Source organism: Callorhinus ursinus, unplaced genomic scaffold, assembly GCF_003265705.2.
Source record: "Callorhinus ursinus isolate GAN/ISIS: 27379988/994484 unplaced genomic scaffold, GSC_fseal_2.0 scaffold31, whole genome shotgun sequence".
Classification (NCBI taxonomy): Eukaryota; Metazoa; Chordata; class Mammalia; order Carnivora; family Otariidae; genus Callorhinus; species Callorhinus ursinus.
This window is the reverse complement of record NW_027397093.1, coordinates 17,523,347-17,539,409: the sequence shown is the minus strand read 5'-3', so window position 1 is coordinate 17,539,409 and position 16,063 is coordinate 17,523,347. Positions and strand designations below refer to the sequence as shown.

Genomic DNA, 16,063 nt, shown 5'->3' with positions numbered 1-16,063 from the left:
ATATACTTCCCTCTTAAGACTGCTTTTGGTGCGTCCCAAAGGTCTTGGACCATTGTGTTTTCATTTTCATTTGTTTCCATGTATTTTTTAATTTCTTCTTTGATTTCCTGATTGACCAATTCATTGTTTAGTAGCATGTTGTTTAACTTCCATGTATTTGTGGTCTTTCCATATTTTTTCTTACGGTTGATTTCTAATGTGGTCAGAAAAGGTGCATGGTAATGACTTCAATAATTTTGTATTTGCTGAAGCACATTTTCTGACCTAATATATGATCTATTCTGGAGAATGACCCATGTGCACTTGAAAAGAATCTGTATTCTGGTGTTTTAGGATGGAATGTTCTGAATATATCTGTTAAGTCCATCTGGTCCAATGTGTCATTACAAAGCCATTATTCTCTTGATTTTCTGTTGAAATGATCTGTCCCTTGATATATGTGGGGTGTTAAAGCCCCCTATTATTATTGTGTTATCAATTAGTTCCTTTATGTTTGTTATTAAATTTTTACATATTTGGGTGCCCCCATGTTGGGTGCATAACATTTATAATTATTATAGCTTCTTGCTGGATTGTCCACCCTATTATTATATAGTACCCTTCTTTATCTTGTTACAGTCTTTGTTTTAAAGTCTATTTTGTCCAATATAAGTATTGCTGCCCTGGCTTTCTTTTGACATCCATTTGCATGAGAAATGTTTCTCCATCCCCTCACTTTCAATCTGCAGGTGTCTTTAGGTCTAAAATGAGTCTCTTGTATACAGCATATAAATGGGTCTTTTTTATCCATTCTTAAATCGTATGTGTTTTGATAGGAGCATTTAGTCCATTTACATTAAAAATAATTATTGATAGATATGTATTTATTGCCATTTTATTAATTGTTTTGTTGTTTCTGGAGATTTTCTCTGATCCTTCTTGTCTTTTTTGTTTTCATTTTTGGCTAATTTTCTTTAGTGATATATGTGGATTTCTTTTTCTTTATTCTTTGCATGTTTATTAGTTTTTTGGGGTTTTTTTTGGCAGTAAGTGAGAGAGAGAAAGCACAAGCAGGGGGAGGGGCAGAGGGGAAGCAGACTCCCTGCTGAGCAAGGAGCCCGACACAGGGCTCGATCCCAGGACCCCGACACCATGACCTGAGCTGAAGACAGCCATTTAACTGAGCTATCCAGGCGCCCTAGTGGTTTTTGATATATGATTACCACTAGGCTTGTATATGCTTCTTCTGTAAATAGCAGTCTATATTAAGTTGATGGTCATTCAAGTTTGAACAAATTCTTTTCTCCTCTCCTCCCCATGTTTTAGGTATATGTTATCATATGTTATATCCTTTTCTGTGTGAGTTCCTTGACTGATATTTACAGAAAAATTTTATTGCTTTTGTGTTTCCTGCTTTATACTGTTATTTTTGGTCTCTCCTTTCCACTCAAAGGGTCCGATTTAATATTTCTTGCAGGGCTAATTTAGTAGTCATGAACGCTTTAGTTTTGTTTAGGAAACTCTTTATCTCTCCTTCTATTCTGAATGATAGCTTTGCTGGATAGAGTATTCTTGGCTGCAGATTTTTCCCATGCAGCACTTTGAATATATCATGCTGTTCTCTTCTGGCTTGCCAAGTTTCTGTTGAAAAATCTCCAGCTACTCTTATGGGTTTTCCCTTGTAAGTTAATGACTTCTTTTGTTTTTCTGCTTTAAGATTTTTTCTTTATCAGTATATTTGCAAATTTAATTACAATATATCTTGGGGTTGGCCTGATTTTTTTTTTTTTAAATGATGGAAGTCCTCTGTGCCTCCTGGATCTGGATGTCTGTTTCCTTCCCCAGATTAGGAAAGTTTTCAGCTATTATCTCATCAAATGAATTTTTTGCCCCCTTTCTCATTCTTCTGGGACCTCTAATGAGAATGTTATTCTGTTTGATGGAGTCATTGAGTTCCCTAAGTCTATTCTTGTGTTACACAATTCTTCTTTCTCTCTTTTGTTCAGCTTCACTACTTTTCATTACTTTGTCTTCAGGGTCATTAATTCATTTCTCTTCTTCTTCCAGCCTGCTGTTCATTGCATCAAGTGTGTTTCTAATCTTGTTTATTGCACTTTTCATTTCTGATTGATTCTTTTATAACTCTTTTATATCTGTGTTAAGGATCTCGCTGATTCTTTTATAACTCTTTTATATCTGTGTTAAGGATCTTGCTGATTGATGTCTTCTATTCTTTTCTCAAGCCCAGTGAGTATCCCTATGATTGTTGCTTTAAGTTCTCCATCAGGCATGTTATTTATATCTGTTTCACTTAGAACTCTAGCCATGGCCTTATCTTGTTCTTTCATTTGGGATAAATTCCTCCATATTCACATTTTATCTAAGTCTCTGCCTTCTTCTTTGTGTTAGAAAAGCCAGTTATGTGAAAGAATGGATGGATGGAAGGAAGGAAGATAGGAGGGAAGGAAGGAAGGAAGGAAGGAAGGAAGGAAGGAAGGAAGGAAGGAATGAAAAGAGGGAGAGAGAGAAAAGAAAAGAAAGAAAGCAAAGAAAAAGAAAAGAAAAGAAAAGAAGGTTTGGAAGCTGCCTTTAGATTTTTAGAATTTTAATTCTAAGTTGTCTCCAGTATTCAAAAACTCATTGCATATAGATCATCCGAACTGCTTTATCTTATCATTATGACAAATAAGGCTGAAATCATTTCTAAAATTGATTTCAGAAAAGAGGTAGAGGACTTTTAATGAAGAAAAACCCCTTAACATCTCTTTGTTGGCCTTAGTGAATCTTTATAATTCCCCAGGAGAGGGAATACATTAAACCCAGGATTTACAAATGAAATAGGGCTCTGAATAACAAAAGACAGTCCATTTGATTATTTACTCACTCAACAAGTATGTAATGAGAACCAATAATGCACTTTCACATAAGACACCAAAAGAAGAAAATATTGGGCAAGTAGAGGTCTGGAAATGCAAATTGCTCCCTGCATACAGCCAGACCTGACTCATTCACTAAATTCTCTAATAACCTCTAGAGTAAAGTACCAATCTGAGTGTTAAGTTTACTAAGGATTCTACATCACGTAAAGATTCTGTCCAGCAACACATCCAAACTTAACAATATCAACATGATTTCAACCCACTCCTGAAGAAATATCCATGTCTACTTATTCTTAGAACTAAAGTATGATGGCCGCCCACCTCCAACTTTGTTTTCACCAATTACAGAAAGACCATTATTTAAAAAAAAAAAACACTGATTTCCCTCTAAAACCCTTCCTTCTTTAGAGAGCCTCCTTGCTCTGCCCCAACCACATGAAGAATTCCTTATTTACCTGGTACATCAGAGAAGATGGACTAGGTCTAACCAATCCTGGAGGTATAAGAAAAACAGCAGAAATACCTTAGAAAAATATACTTCTAAGTTTTAAAAAAACAAATGTTAAACTTTATCTGATTCTGAATATTCTCTGGAGTATATTTTTTAATTAGTAAAAGTCTTGTTTTGGAATATATCTGGATGGGCATTCAAATGAAGAGACTATGATGAGAAAATTATGTTTCTGAATATTCACACTGATTTTTAGAAAAGATCTATACTTTGCAAAATAAGACCTTTTATAAAGGCAATCTATCATATAAATCGAGTAGATGCTTGGAACTCATTTCATTTAATGTCAGAGAAGCTGTTTCTCCACTATATGATGTATACAATATGCAATAATTTCATTTTATTTTTTCATTCAAAAATACAAGCTAGCTTTTTCTAATGCCAAGTATTGTGCCTGGGGCTTGAGATAAAATAGTAAATAAAACAGACAGACAATAGATCTGCCTGCATAAAGCCTAAAGTAAGTAAGGGATACTAACTACTATAATAGATTCAAAATGCAAGGAGTATTGACCATTCCACAGAGGAGACTAAGAAAGACTGGTATTAATGTATGTCATAGGGCTCCCAGAGATGCTCACACCCTAATTCCCAGGACTTTACATGACAAAAGGAACTTTGTGGATGTAAATAAGGCTAAGAGCCATGAGATGGCAGGACTATCCTGGATAATCTGGGTGGGCCCTAACTAATCATATGAGTCCTAAAAAGTAGAAAACATTTCCTGGCTGGGGTCGGAGAAAGAGATGTGGGGACAGAAAGAGTCAGAGAAGTCTGACATTGCTGGCTGTGAAGATGGAGAAAGAGGCTGTGAACCAAGGAATGTGGATGGCCTCTAGAAGCTGGAAAAGGCAAAGAAATGGATTTCTCCCTATAGACTCCAGAAAAGAATACAGCATTGCTAACACTTCCTTTTTTATCCCAGTGAGACTTGTGTCAGACTTTTGACCTATGGATGTAAAATAATTATTACTATCTATATATGGAAAATATTGGGACAAATATATATAATCATTAAAGTGGCAAGTGGTTTTGTTTTATCATAAGTTATGGATCCATCTGGTTTCATTTCCTACTAATTTCTTACTAATGTCACAAGACATTGAACTTACTAAACATAGAATTTCAGTCAAAAAAATGATCAAGACTTACTGATCTGTTTAAGAAAGTAAAGTCATCTAGGGCGCTTGGGTGGCTCAGTTGGTTAAGCGACAGCCTTCGGCTCAGGTCATGATCCTGGAATCCCAGGATCGAGTCCCACATTGGGCTCCCTGCTCATCAGGGAGTCTGCTTCTCCCTCTGACCCTCTCGCGCTCTCTGTCTCTCATTCTCTTTCTCAAACAAATAAATTCTTAAAAAAAAAAAAAGAAGAAGAAAGTAAAATCATCTAGACTTGAACTGGTCATATGGACTGAGCCTGAGAAAACATAAACTGCATTCATTTCCCACTGTTGAACTTCTCTGTACTCAACAGGCTTACAAAATTTGAAGCCTTGAAGTCACATTCACATAAAACATCCACAGATTATAATGAGTGTTAATCTTGCTTTAAGTTTTCACAGTTATCTTTATTATGTCTCGATAATCATCAAGCATTTATTCTATCACCAGCCCAATTACAAAAGCTCCTAACTAATCTGAAAAGCAAACCAGGCCCACCAAATGAGACAAAGCATTCCTTAAACAGGAAGTTGAAGTCTGAAGTACAACAGCTATCCTAAAATCTTTGAGCAAATTCTGAGAAAGGTTGAGTTCAGCTAATACCAGGAAAGTACATTCCCTTTCATTAAAGCTGATGAAAGGTATAAAGAAGCATCATTTGTGATATAAATCGGGAATAAAAATAAACCTGGGAATATGTTCTGAAAATATTCCCACAGTTTTTCCAGATTGGTTCCTGCTGTTTAACTCCAATATTCATTGTCTAGGTCAAGATACTAGTATTAGGCCTAAAATACTGCACTTTTATATGAAAAAGAGCTACTACATTGTTTTTGTAGTGCTTTACCATAATATTACAAATTCATACTTTTTTATTATTAATGGGTTGTACTTACAATAGAATGTTAACATAATGTGCATATAAATGTATTTCTAATCATGTGGACCACCACTGCATAAATTTAGCTCCTCCTGCTCTGACATCTACACCAACATTAGGGCAGATCACCAGACATTACCCACACACAATAATTATTTCATTCCCTTAAAAAAAAAGAAAAATGCCTTCCTCAACAAGTGTTTAATATTATATCCTAAGAGAAAGGAATATATAAATATACTAAGATCACCCAAAGAACAGCTTTCTCACCTTTGTTCTTCTTCCTTTTCTATGTTTTTTTTCTTATCATTAATCGTCCCCATATTTTTTCCATGGTAATCATTTAATATAATAAATAAATACAAATCAATTGCTTTAGGCACACTGTCATTTTAATTTAAAAAATGAGAAGAAGCAAGCACTAAATTCAATTTACCTGTATCCAAATAATAACTACTGAGCCCCCGCTACCTGAAAGTCTCTGTTTTAAGGGCAAGGGAGATATTCCTCATTCTCTTAGAGCTCCTGTCCAGCAGAGATGCAGAGGAGTAAACACAGGAATTACAACAGGGATAAGAACTAAAAATGGGGAAGTGCCATGACCAAGAGGTATTTCAGGGGTATTTACTCTCCTTTGCCAGAAGAGAAGAGGAGACATGGGGGAAGGAGGAAGGAAGAAGAAAACAGCCTCTATCAAGTATGAAGAGCAGTGCAATCTAATCAACTAAATAACTGAAAAACATTTAAATTCCTAATTGAGTCTACCCTTAAAAAAATATGTGTTAAGATAATTATCTGGACATGATTTTAAAAAGCTACTTACCTCTGATCTTAATTATTTGCATATTATAAATGAAAAAATTTCTTTCCACTTGATTCTTCTAACACAGAACTTACCTCGTTTTAAAGCCAACATATCTAACAGAAGGATATTAGTAATATAAGTTTTGTGTACTTAACAAATGGACCTTGAAACTGAGTATCAGAGTAAATCTTTGTTAAAAAAAAGAGCAGTAAAACATAGAAAAATACATATGTATTTTCAGTGCCTCACATAGCATATTTTATACCTGCAGTGGTTATTTAAACACCTCTATTCTCTGTATGACAAAATTACTTTTCAGTAATAATCATTATTTTCCAATTTGTTAACTTTAAAGCAATTGACAAATCTTAAAGGGAAAACAAATTTCAAAGTTAGTACTCAAATTCAATAAAATATTTCACGAATGAAAAAAAAAGATTTCACATATGAACTTCACATGCATAAATCTGCATTTATGTAACACAAATATTACCCATGGAAATTCATACTGTTTCATTGTCATAACTTTTAAATTTAAATAAAAATTCCATGTGACCACATAAAATAACAGAATTGAAGTGACTCTATTTCTAGTTCTTTGTCTTTGTGTCATCATTATTTTGAATCCGCTATTTAAATGCATAAGGAATATAATGGTTATTAAAGTATAATCATAAAATGTGCAATTTGAATCATATGTACATATTATTAAACATCAATTATAACCACAGTAATTGTTTAGAACTTAGAAAAACAAATGAATTTTGAGAAAAACATTTTATCACTTAACATCTAGAACTGCTAAACATGGTGATAGTAAAAAGCAGGCCAACTTTCAGTTGGTTTTATTATTGTTTATAAATATCTAGATATAGTGCACCTTCTTAATGATTGCACCCAGGGCAGAATGTTCCCATCACTTCACCTTTGGTATGAATACTTTTTAACCCAAAGTTAAAGAGAGCCATAAGACCACTTATGTGATATGTATTTATGATACACAGGACCAGCTTCAGGGGCATATGATGGCACATAGGGTCCCATCCTCAGAAAGAAACCTCATGGTTTGTATTTAATACTCTGCTATCACAGTCTTGAAATTTTTAACAATTTTATCTCTGAATTTGAGTATATTAGTGAAGTCTGATGGAACAGAAGCATATGTCCCAGACTCACATTTAGTTCTGCCTTCCGGGTACAGGTCCTTAACCACCTGTTCCCCCACCCGACAATTGCTGCCCCCCTCCACTTCTGGTGACGGCCTTTGGCACAAGGCAAAATGGGTCACAGTCACGGGGAAGAGCCACAGATACCTGTGAGGGTCTGCATGTTCCCACAAGTATCCCTATGTACTAGGGAACCTAACATTAAACAGCAAATAAAAATCATCTTTCTCAGTCATTCAAGGCTGTGAAAAAGGAAAAAGAGTTATTTCCTCTGCTTTTGAACAAGAATACTTGCATTTTCATTTTGCATCAAGCTCCACAATCACATGGCCATAACTGACTATGTATGTGGGTGACTGTGCATGTGTATCTGTTTGCTTTTGCATCTAAAGGAATAAAACAACTTTATCTATATCTGATAAAGTGAATTTATCTATAATTTTATAATTTATAAATTAAACTTATATGTAATTGTATTTTTATCTATAAATGTGAGAATAATAATTTTAATAGTTTACAGATCATGGGAGAAGGAAACCCAATACAATATTATCTTTTGAGTTTCTTATAATTGATGAATTCCCTTAAAAAATCTTTAAGAATATATTATATGCTCTCTGGGTTCATGCGTGCCTTATATAATTTTCTATTTCTTATGCTTTCTCATAATTTTCCATAAAAATACTGGAAATTAAAAAAAGAATATATCGTATGCTAAAAATGGAACTATTCTAGCTTCAGAAGCAGGACATGATGTTAGAACATGTTCTTCTTATTAACAAAATCTGCTTTGCAACTTTGATTTCTTGACAGGCAAGAGATTTTTGGTCAGGAGCCAAAGTCATCAAATATTAAGAGTATGGAGATACATCATATGTGCAGAAGGAGCCTTAAAACTCATTAACTAATTTTAGCACATTTCAATTATTCACATAAATTACTTATACAGAACAATCTTAAATCTTCAACTTCACACCCAAAAAGTCATAAGCTTTGTAACTAATAAATTTCAAAATATATCTTCATAATTCTTTAATTATTTCATTTGTAAGGCAGATGAGCAAAATATTTTATAAATATGTATTATTATATATTAATTATATATATCTAAATCCTTCATTCTGTTTAGCTCTATTATTTAGGAGCCTTTATGATCAATAAACACTTGACAATGTCTTCAAGGCAATGTCTTCTTTCTTCTTCATTTTAAAAATAGCAATAAGATTTGATGTAAGAACTGGCATAGATACTCCATAGATGGATATAAATATATACATATGAAATGAATATATCATATATAAAGACATATGAAATGAAACCAAAAGCACCTTGAAACAAATATTTTTGCATGTGTCTAAATTTAGACAGCATTTCTAATATTCCTAAGAGATAGTTTAAAACTGCAAAAAAATTTATGACATTATGTCATGTGCAAAAAGTTTAGGAGCTAATGTTGAAAACTACATGAGTTCCTTACACCTTCAAAAATAACCCCTGATCCCTTCAACATTGACTTTATCTAATACTGTCTAAATTTTGTTATTCACCAATGTAATCCTGAACAGTCTGCCCTTTTCTTCATCTTCCTTTTATCCTTTAAATTGATGTCCAAGTCCAGTTTCTTTTCTCCAATCTTGACTCCCTTCTTCAACTAATATTTAGATACTGCCTCAAAAAAAACCAATTATATATTGTTGGCTCCCATCCCTAGAAATTCCTATATCAATGCTGTATTCTGTGAGTAGAACCTACTCAGAAAGCCAAATATGTAAGATCATGTACTCATTTGTAATTTATCACATTTGTACACAGAAAAAACATCAGCATATACCCAGTGCATGAGGTTGGTGGAAAACAAGTTACCTACATTGTTCATGTACTCTGAAAGCAGGTCCTGGAGAGCCTGGCGAATGGCATTGCATTCTGCAATAATCCGTTCCCGATGGAAATCTCTAGTGCACGAAGAGTCAGCCAATAGCGCAGCCCCACTGATAATGGCTTCAAGACGTTTCTCTAATGATGGTCTAATTTCTTCCTCAGTCACAGTGAGTGGATCCAAGACAATTAAATTCTAAAGGAAGAATACATTTCAATAATTACAACTCCATTACATTCTACTTTTAAGAAAAATAAATATTATTTCGTTTTCACATTTAGAATTCAGATGTGACAATAAAGAGAATTTCATTTCCATGCATTACTCTATGTAATAAGTATTATTCAAATGAGAGATAAAAATTGTGCAATTATGAGCATCAAGTCTAGTGTCAAACAAACCAGTATCCAAATCTTGCCTTTCCTACTCACAGATAGTGTGAGCTCAATCAAGTGTCTTATACACTCTGAACCTCACCTTCCTGATCTGTAAAATTGGAATATTAAAATGTTGCTTGTCTCATAAAACTTTGTAAGAATTATGTGAATGCTTAATACAGTGCATGGCACATATCAACTATTATTTACAATAGTCACCTTAATATGGAACTTCATTGTTTATATAATATTTTCACACATATCATCTCATCCTGATAACACTAAAAAGAGTTGGGCAGTAAAGATATTAACTACACATTTCAACTGGTGATGAGTCAAGCTGAGGCTCTCTTGCCCAAGGTCACTGGGCAAATAAACAGTGATTTCAGATGAGTATCCAGGTTGTATAAAATCTAATTCAGTATTATTTTAGTTATGCCTCACTGTAAATCATACACTCTAAATTCAACACTAATATATCAAAGAGAATTCTGAACTTAATTATTTATTGCAAAAGTAAAAGTCTATCTTCCATTTGATCTATTATAACTTCTAGCTATTTCCAATTATTGGAACCTGACATGGTATTTTTAATGTTTATATCATGCATAAGTCTTCAGGCAACAGAATTCAAGATAATCTGTAGCCTATGATGAAAAGATGGACGTTATGTGACTCTAAGGGTTCTTTTATTAAAATATATCAAAAGAGGAAGCCTTTCCAAGATTTAAGCATAATGTGGTAATTGGAAAAAGAATTAGTATCAAATAAAAGCTCTCTGAAGAACCCTTAGAATAAAATGAAATCACATAATGATTTTCAAAATGTTTGTGCATATGTGAGCAAAACATACAAACACAAACACACAAACACACACAATGATCAGAGTGTCTAACCTTATATGTATGTAAAGAAACATACACAGAGGTGTACGTATATTGTGTGTATGTGTGTATCTTACATTGCTCATTGTCCAATTACATTATGATAAATCCTTGGGGATCAAAAGTACCATAAAATTTTTAAAACTACAATTCTAAGCCAAGCTAGGAAGAGAAAATGATTACAGAAAGAAAAAACATTTCAAAACAATTAGAGAAAAAGAAAAATTAGTACTGTGTTATGTACACATATAATATAAAATACAACTAGAAACGGATCTTTCATAAAATTGGTTAAATATCTTAAAATTTTTCAGAAGAATTCTTCCTTTCAGTAGGGAGGGTGGAGGAAGATGGCGGAGGAGTAGGAGACCTGGATTTCGTCTGGTCTCAGGAATTCAGTTGGATAGGGATCGAACCATTCTGAACACCTACGAACTCAACAGGAGAGCGAAGAAAAGAATAGCAACAACTCTCTGAACAGAAAAGGAACCACTGTCTGTAAGGTAGGATGTGCAGAAAAGTGAATCTGAGGCAATATTCCAGAGGATAGATGGCAGGGGAGGGGGCCTCTGTCCGCGCTTCTGGCAAGTGATAGAGCAGCAGAGCACAAAATCGGAACTTTTAGAAGTCAGCTCCACTGAGGGACATCAATCCAGTGGCTAAGCAGGGGGTGGAACCCTCGCAGGACAGTGTGGTCTCAGGACCATCGAGGTCACAAAAAGAACGGGGGTGCCTGAGTGCGGCAGAGCTCCCAGGTACCAGAGTGGAGAAGCTGGCTAAAGAGACGGAACTGAGGCACGGGCTCTCAGCTTGGGGTTGTCATAAACCGTGATCCGCGGCACAGTCGGGCCACTGCTCCTCCAGCAGGGACCCAACAAGTGGCAGATCCAGGGAGACTCCCCTTCCTCCCTTGGGAGGAGCAGCGCGGGAGCGCACCGTGGGAGCACGCAGCGGGGATCTGCTGCATATGGAGACTCCACACCCAGTCGGGTGCCAGAGATAGAAACGTTCGGTCACAGGCCGGGTGAGCATGGAGTGCGGCCAGAGACTGGGGAGACGGGAGGGACTGACTGCTTTTCATTTGGGGGCACACTGAGGAGTGGGTCCCCAAGTTCTCGGCCCCTTCGGGGCAGAGATTGGGAAGCCGACATTTTCACTCTCATCCTCCAAAGCTGTACCGAAAGCTTACAGGGAAAAAAACCTCCCAAGAGCAAACCGGAGCAGATAACTTAGCCCAGACCGCAAGGGCGGGGCAAGTCCGCCTCTGGCAAAGACATTTGGGAACCGCCGGCAACAGGCCCCTCCCCCAGAAGATCAGCAAGAACAGCCAGCCAAGACCAAGTTTACCAATCAATGAGAATGACAGAATGCCAGCGCCAGGGGAATACTGCACATAGAATAAATGGCTTTTTTACCATGATCCTTTACTCTTTCAAAGTTAATTGTTTTAACTTTTTTTTTTAATTTTTCTTTTTCCCTTTTTCAACCAACATCTTATCAATCCCTTTTTTAAAAAACGTTCTTATTTTTCATTTTTAGAGTCATATTCTCTCCCTTCATACTAGTTACCCTTATTTTTGGCATATATATATATATAAGTTGTTCTCTCTTTAAAATTTTGAGATACAGTTTCCTCTAATAGATCGAAATACACCCTAAATCTCTAGGATAAGGCTTTGTTCTGGTATCCTGCCTGATCACATTCTCTCCCTTTTCTTCTTTCTTTTTTTTTTTTTTAAATATTCTTCTTTCTTTTTTCAAACAACTTCTTATCTTAATCAATTCCTTTCCTCCTTTCATCATTTCAACCCTTATTTTTGTACATATGTAAGTTTTCTTTCTTTAAAATTTGGGAAGGCACTTCTTCTAAAAGACCAAAATACGCTCAAAATCCACTGTGTGGCACTAATCTATGCACCAGCCTGATTATATTTGATCATATTCTGTTTTTTGTTTTGTTCTGTTTATCTTTGTTTTTATCTTTTTCTTTTTTTTTTTTTTTGTTTTCTTTTTTCTTTCTTACCCTTTCTTTTCCCCTGGTTTCAGGTCTTTTCTGATTTGTTTAGAGTATATTTTCTGAGGACATTGTAACCCTGTAAGCATTTTGTTCTCTCATTCATCTATTCTCCTCTGGACAAAATGACAAGACAGAAAAAATCACCTCACCAAAAAGAACAAGAGGTACTACCGACTGCAAGGGACCTATTCAATACAGACATTAGTACAATATTGGACCTAGAGTTCTGAATCATAATTTTAAAGATACTAGCTGGGCTTGAAAAAAGCATGTAAGTTATTAGAGAAACCTTTCTGGAGAAATAAAAGAACTAAGATCTAACCAAGGGGAAATCAAAAAGTCTACTAATGAGGTGCAATAAAAAATGGGGGCACTAACTGCTAAGATAAATGAGGCAGAATAGAGAATCAGTGATATAGAAGACCAAATGAGGGAACAAAAAGAAGCTCAGGAAAAGAGAGATAAACAACTACTGGATCAGGAGGGCAGAATTCGAGAGATAAGCAATACCGTAAGATAAAACAACATTAGAATAATTGGGATCCCAGAAGAAAAAAGAGAGAGGGGGGCAGAAGGTATATTGGAGCAAATTATAACAGAGAACTTCCCTAACTTGGGGAAGGAAACAGGCATCAAAATCCAAGAGGCACAGAGAACCCCTCTCAAAATCAATAAAAATAGGTCAACACCCTGACATCTAATAGTAAAACTTACGAGTCTCAGAGACAAAGACAAAATCCTGAAAGCACCTCGGGAGAAGAGATATGTAACCTACAATGATAGAAACATTAGATTGGCAACAGACCTATCCACAGACACCTGGCAGACCAGAAAGGACTGGCATGATATTTTCAGAGCACTAAACGAGAAAAATATGAAGTTAAAATTATATATCCAGCTAGGCTGTCATTGAAAATAGAAGGAGAGATCAAAAGCTTCCAGGACAAACAAAACCTAAAGAAATTTGCAAACACGAAACCAGCCATCCAAGAAATAATGAAAGGGTCCTCTAAGCAAAGAGAGAGCCTAAAAGCAACAGAGACCAGAAATGAACACAGACAATATACAGTAATAGTCACCTTACATGCAATACAATGGCACTAAATTCATATCTTTCAATAGTTAGCCTGAATGTAAATGGGCTAAATGCCCCAATCAAAAGACACAGGCTACCAGACTGTATTAAAAAACAAGACCCATCGATATGCTGTCTGCAAGAGACTCATTTTAGACTCAAAGACACCCCCAGATTGAAAGTGAGAGGGGTGGAAAACCATTTACCATGCTAATGGACACCAAAAGAAAGCTGGGGAGACAATCCTTATATCATACAAATAAGATTTTAAAACAAAGACTGTAATAAGGGATGAGGAAGGACACTATATCCTACTTAAAGGGTCTATCCAACAAGAAGATCTAACAATTATAAATATCTATGCCCCTAACATGGGAGCAGCCAATTATATAAGACAACTAATAACAAAAGCAAAGAAACACATCGACAACAATACAATATTAGTAGGGGACTTTAACACCCCCCTCACTGAAATGCACAGATCATCTAAGCAAAAGAACAAGGAATAAAGACTTTAAATGACACACTGGACAAAATGGACTTCAGAGACATACTCAGAACATTCCATCGCAAAGCAACGGAATACACATTCTTCTCTAGTGCCCATGGAACATTCTCCAGAATAGATCACATCCTAGGTCATAAATCAGGTCTCAACCAGTACCAAAATACTGGGATTGTTCCCTGCATATGTTCAGACCACAATTCCTTGAAACAAGTACTCAATCACAAGAGGAAAGTTGGAAAGAACTCAAATATGGAGGCTAAAGAGCATCCCATTAAAGAATGAATGCGTCAACCAGGAAATTAAAGAATTTAAAAAATTCATGGAAACAAATGAAAATGAAAACACAACTGCTCAAAATCTTTGGAATGCAGCAAAGGCAGTCATAAAAGGAAAGTATATAGCAATACAAGCCTCTCTCAAGAAACAAGAAAAATCTCAAATACACAACCTAACCCTACACCTAAAAGAGCCAGAGAAAAAACAGCAAATAAAGCCTAAACCCAGCAGGAGAAGAGAAATAATAAAGATCAGAGCAGAAATCAATGAACTAGAAACCAAAAGAATAATAGAACAGATCAACGAAAACTACGAGCTGGTTCTTTGAAAGAATTAACAAGATTGATAAACCCCTGGCCAGACTTCTCAAAAAGAAAAAAGAAATGACCCAAATCAACAAAATCATGAATGAAAGAGGAGAGATCACAAATAACACCAAAGAAACACAAAAAATTATAAGAACATATTATGAGCAACTCTATTGCAGCAAATTAGATAACCTGGAAGAAATGGATGCATTCCTAGAGATGTATCAACTACCAAAACTGAACCAGGAAGAAACAGAAAACATGAACAGACCTATAACCTAAGGAAATTGAAGCAGTCAACAAAAATCTCCCAACAAACAAAAGCCCAGGGCCAGATGGCTTCCCAGGAGAATTCTATCAAACATTGAAAGAAGAATTAAAATCTGTTCTTCTAAAACTGTTCCAAGAAATAGAAATGGAAGGAAAACTTCCACATTCGTTTTATGAGGCCACCATTACCTTGATCCCCAAACCAAAGACCCCATCAAAAAGGAGAATTACAGACCAATATCCTTGATGAACATGGATGCAAAAATTCTCACCAAAATACTAGCCAATAGGATCCAACAGTACATTTAAAGGATTATTCACCACGACCAAGTGGGATTAATCCCTAGGCTGCAAGGTTGGTTCAATATCTGCAAATCAACCAACGTGATACAATACATTAACAAAAGAAAGAACAAGAATCATATGATCCTCTCAATAGATGCAGAAAAAGCATTTGACAAAGTACAGCATCCTTTCTTGATCAAAACTCGCCAGAGTATAGGGATAGAGGGTACATACCTCAATATCATAAAAGCCATCTATCAAAAACCTAGAGCGAATATCATTCTCAATGGGGAAATGCTGACAGCTTTCCCCCTCAGGTCAGGAACAAGGCAGGGATGTCCACTATCACGACTGCTATTCAACATAGTATTAGAAGTCCTAGCCACAGCAATCAGACAACAAAAAGAAATCAAAGGCATGCAAACTGGCAAAGAAGAAGTCAAACTCTCACTGTTTGCAGATGATATGATACTTTATGTGGAAAACCCAAAAGACTCTACCCCAAAACTGCTAGAACTCATCCAGGAATTCAGTAAAGTGGCAGGATATAAAATCAATACACAGAAATCAGTAGCATTCCTATACACCAACAAGACAGAAGAGAGAGAAATTAAGGAGTCGATCCCATTTACAATTGCAACCAAAACCATAAGACACATAGGAATAAATCTAACCAAAGAGGAAAAGGATCTGTACTCAGAAAACTATAAAATACTCATGAAAGAAATAGGGAAAGACACAAAGAAATGGAAAAACGTTCCATGCTCATGGATTGGAAGAACAAATATTGTGAAGATGTCAATGTT

The 16,063-nt window shown here is 35.5% G+C and overlaps 1 protein-coding gene across 3 annotated transcripts in view; it reads right to left on the bottom strand.

The window, feature by feature from the left end:
- The window catches only part of CTNNA3 (catenin alpha 3), a 2,007,818-nt gene that overhangs the window by 1,365,478 nt on the left and 626,277 nt on the right, over positions 1-16,063 (bottom strand). For all 3 annotated transcript variants that reach the window (XM_073878933.1, XM_073878931.1, XM_073878932.1), the window contains one exon: positions 9,249-9,452. In XM_073878933.1, coding sequence (XP_073735034.1) covers positions 9,249-9,452 — 204 coding nt within the window. The remainder of the gene's footprint in view (positions 1-9,248; positions 9,453-16,063) is intronic.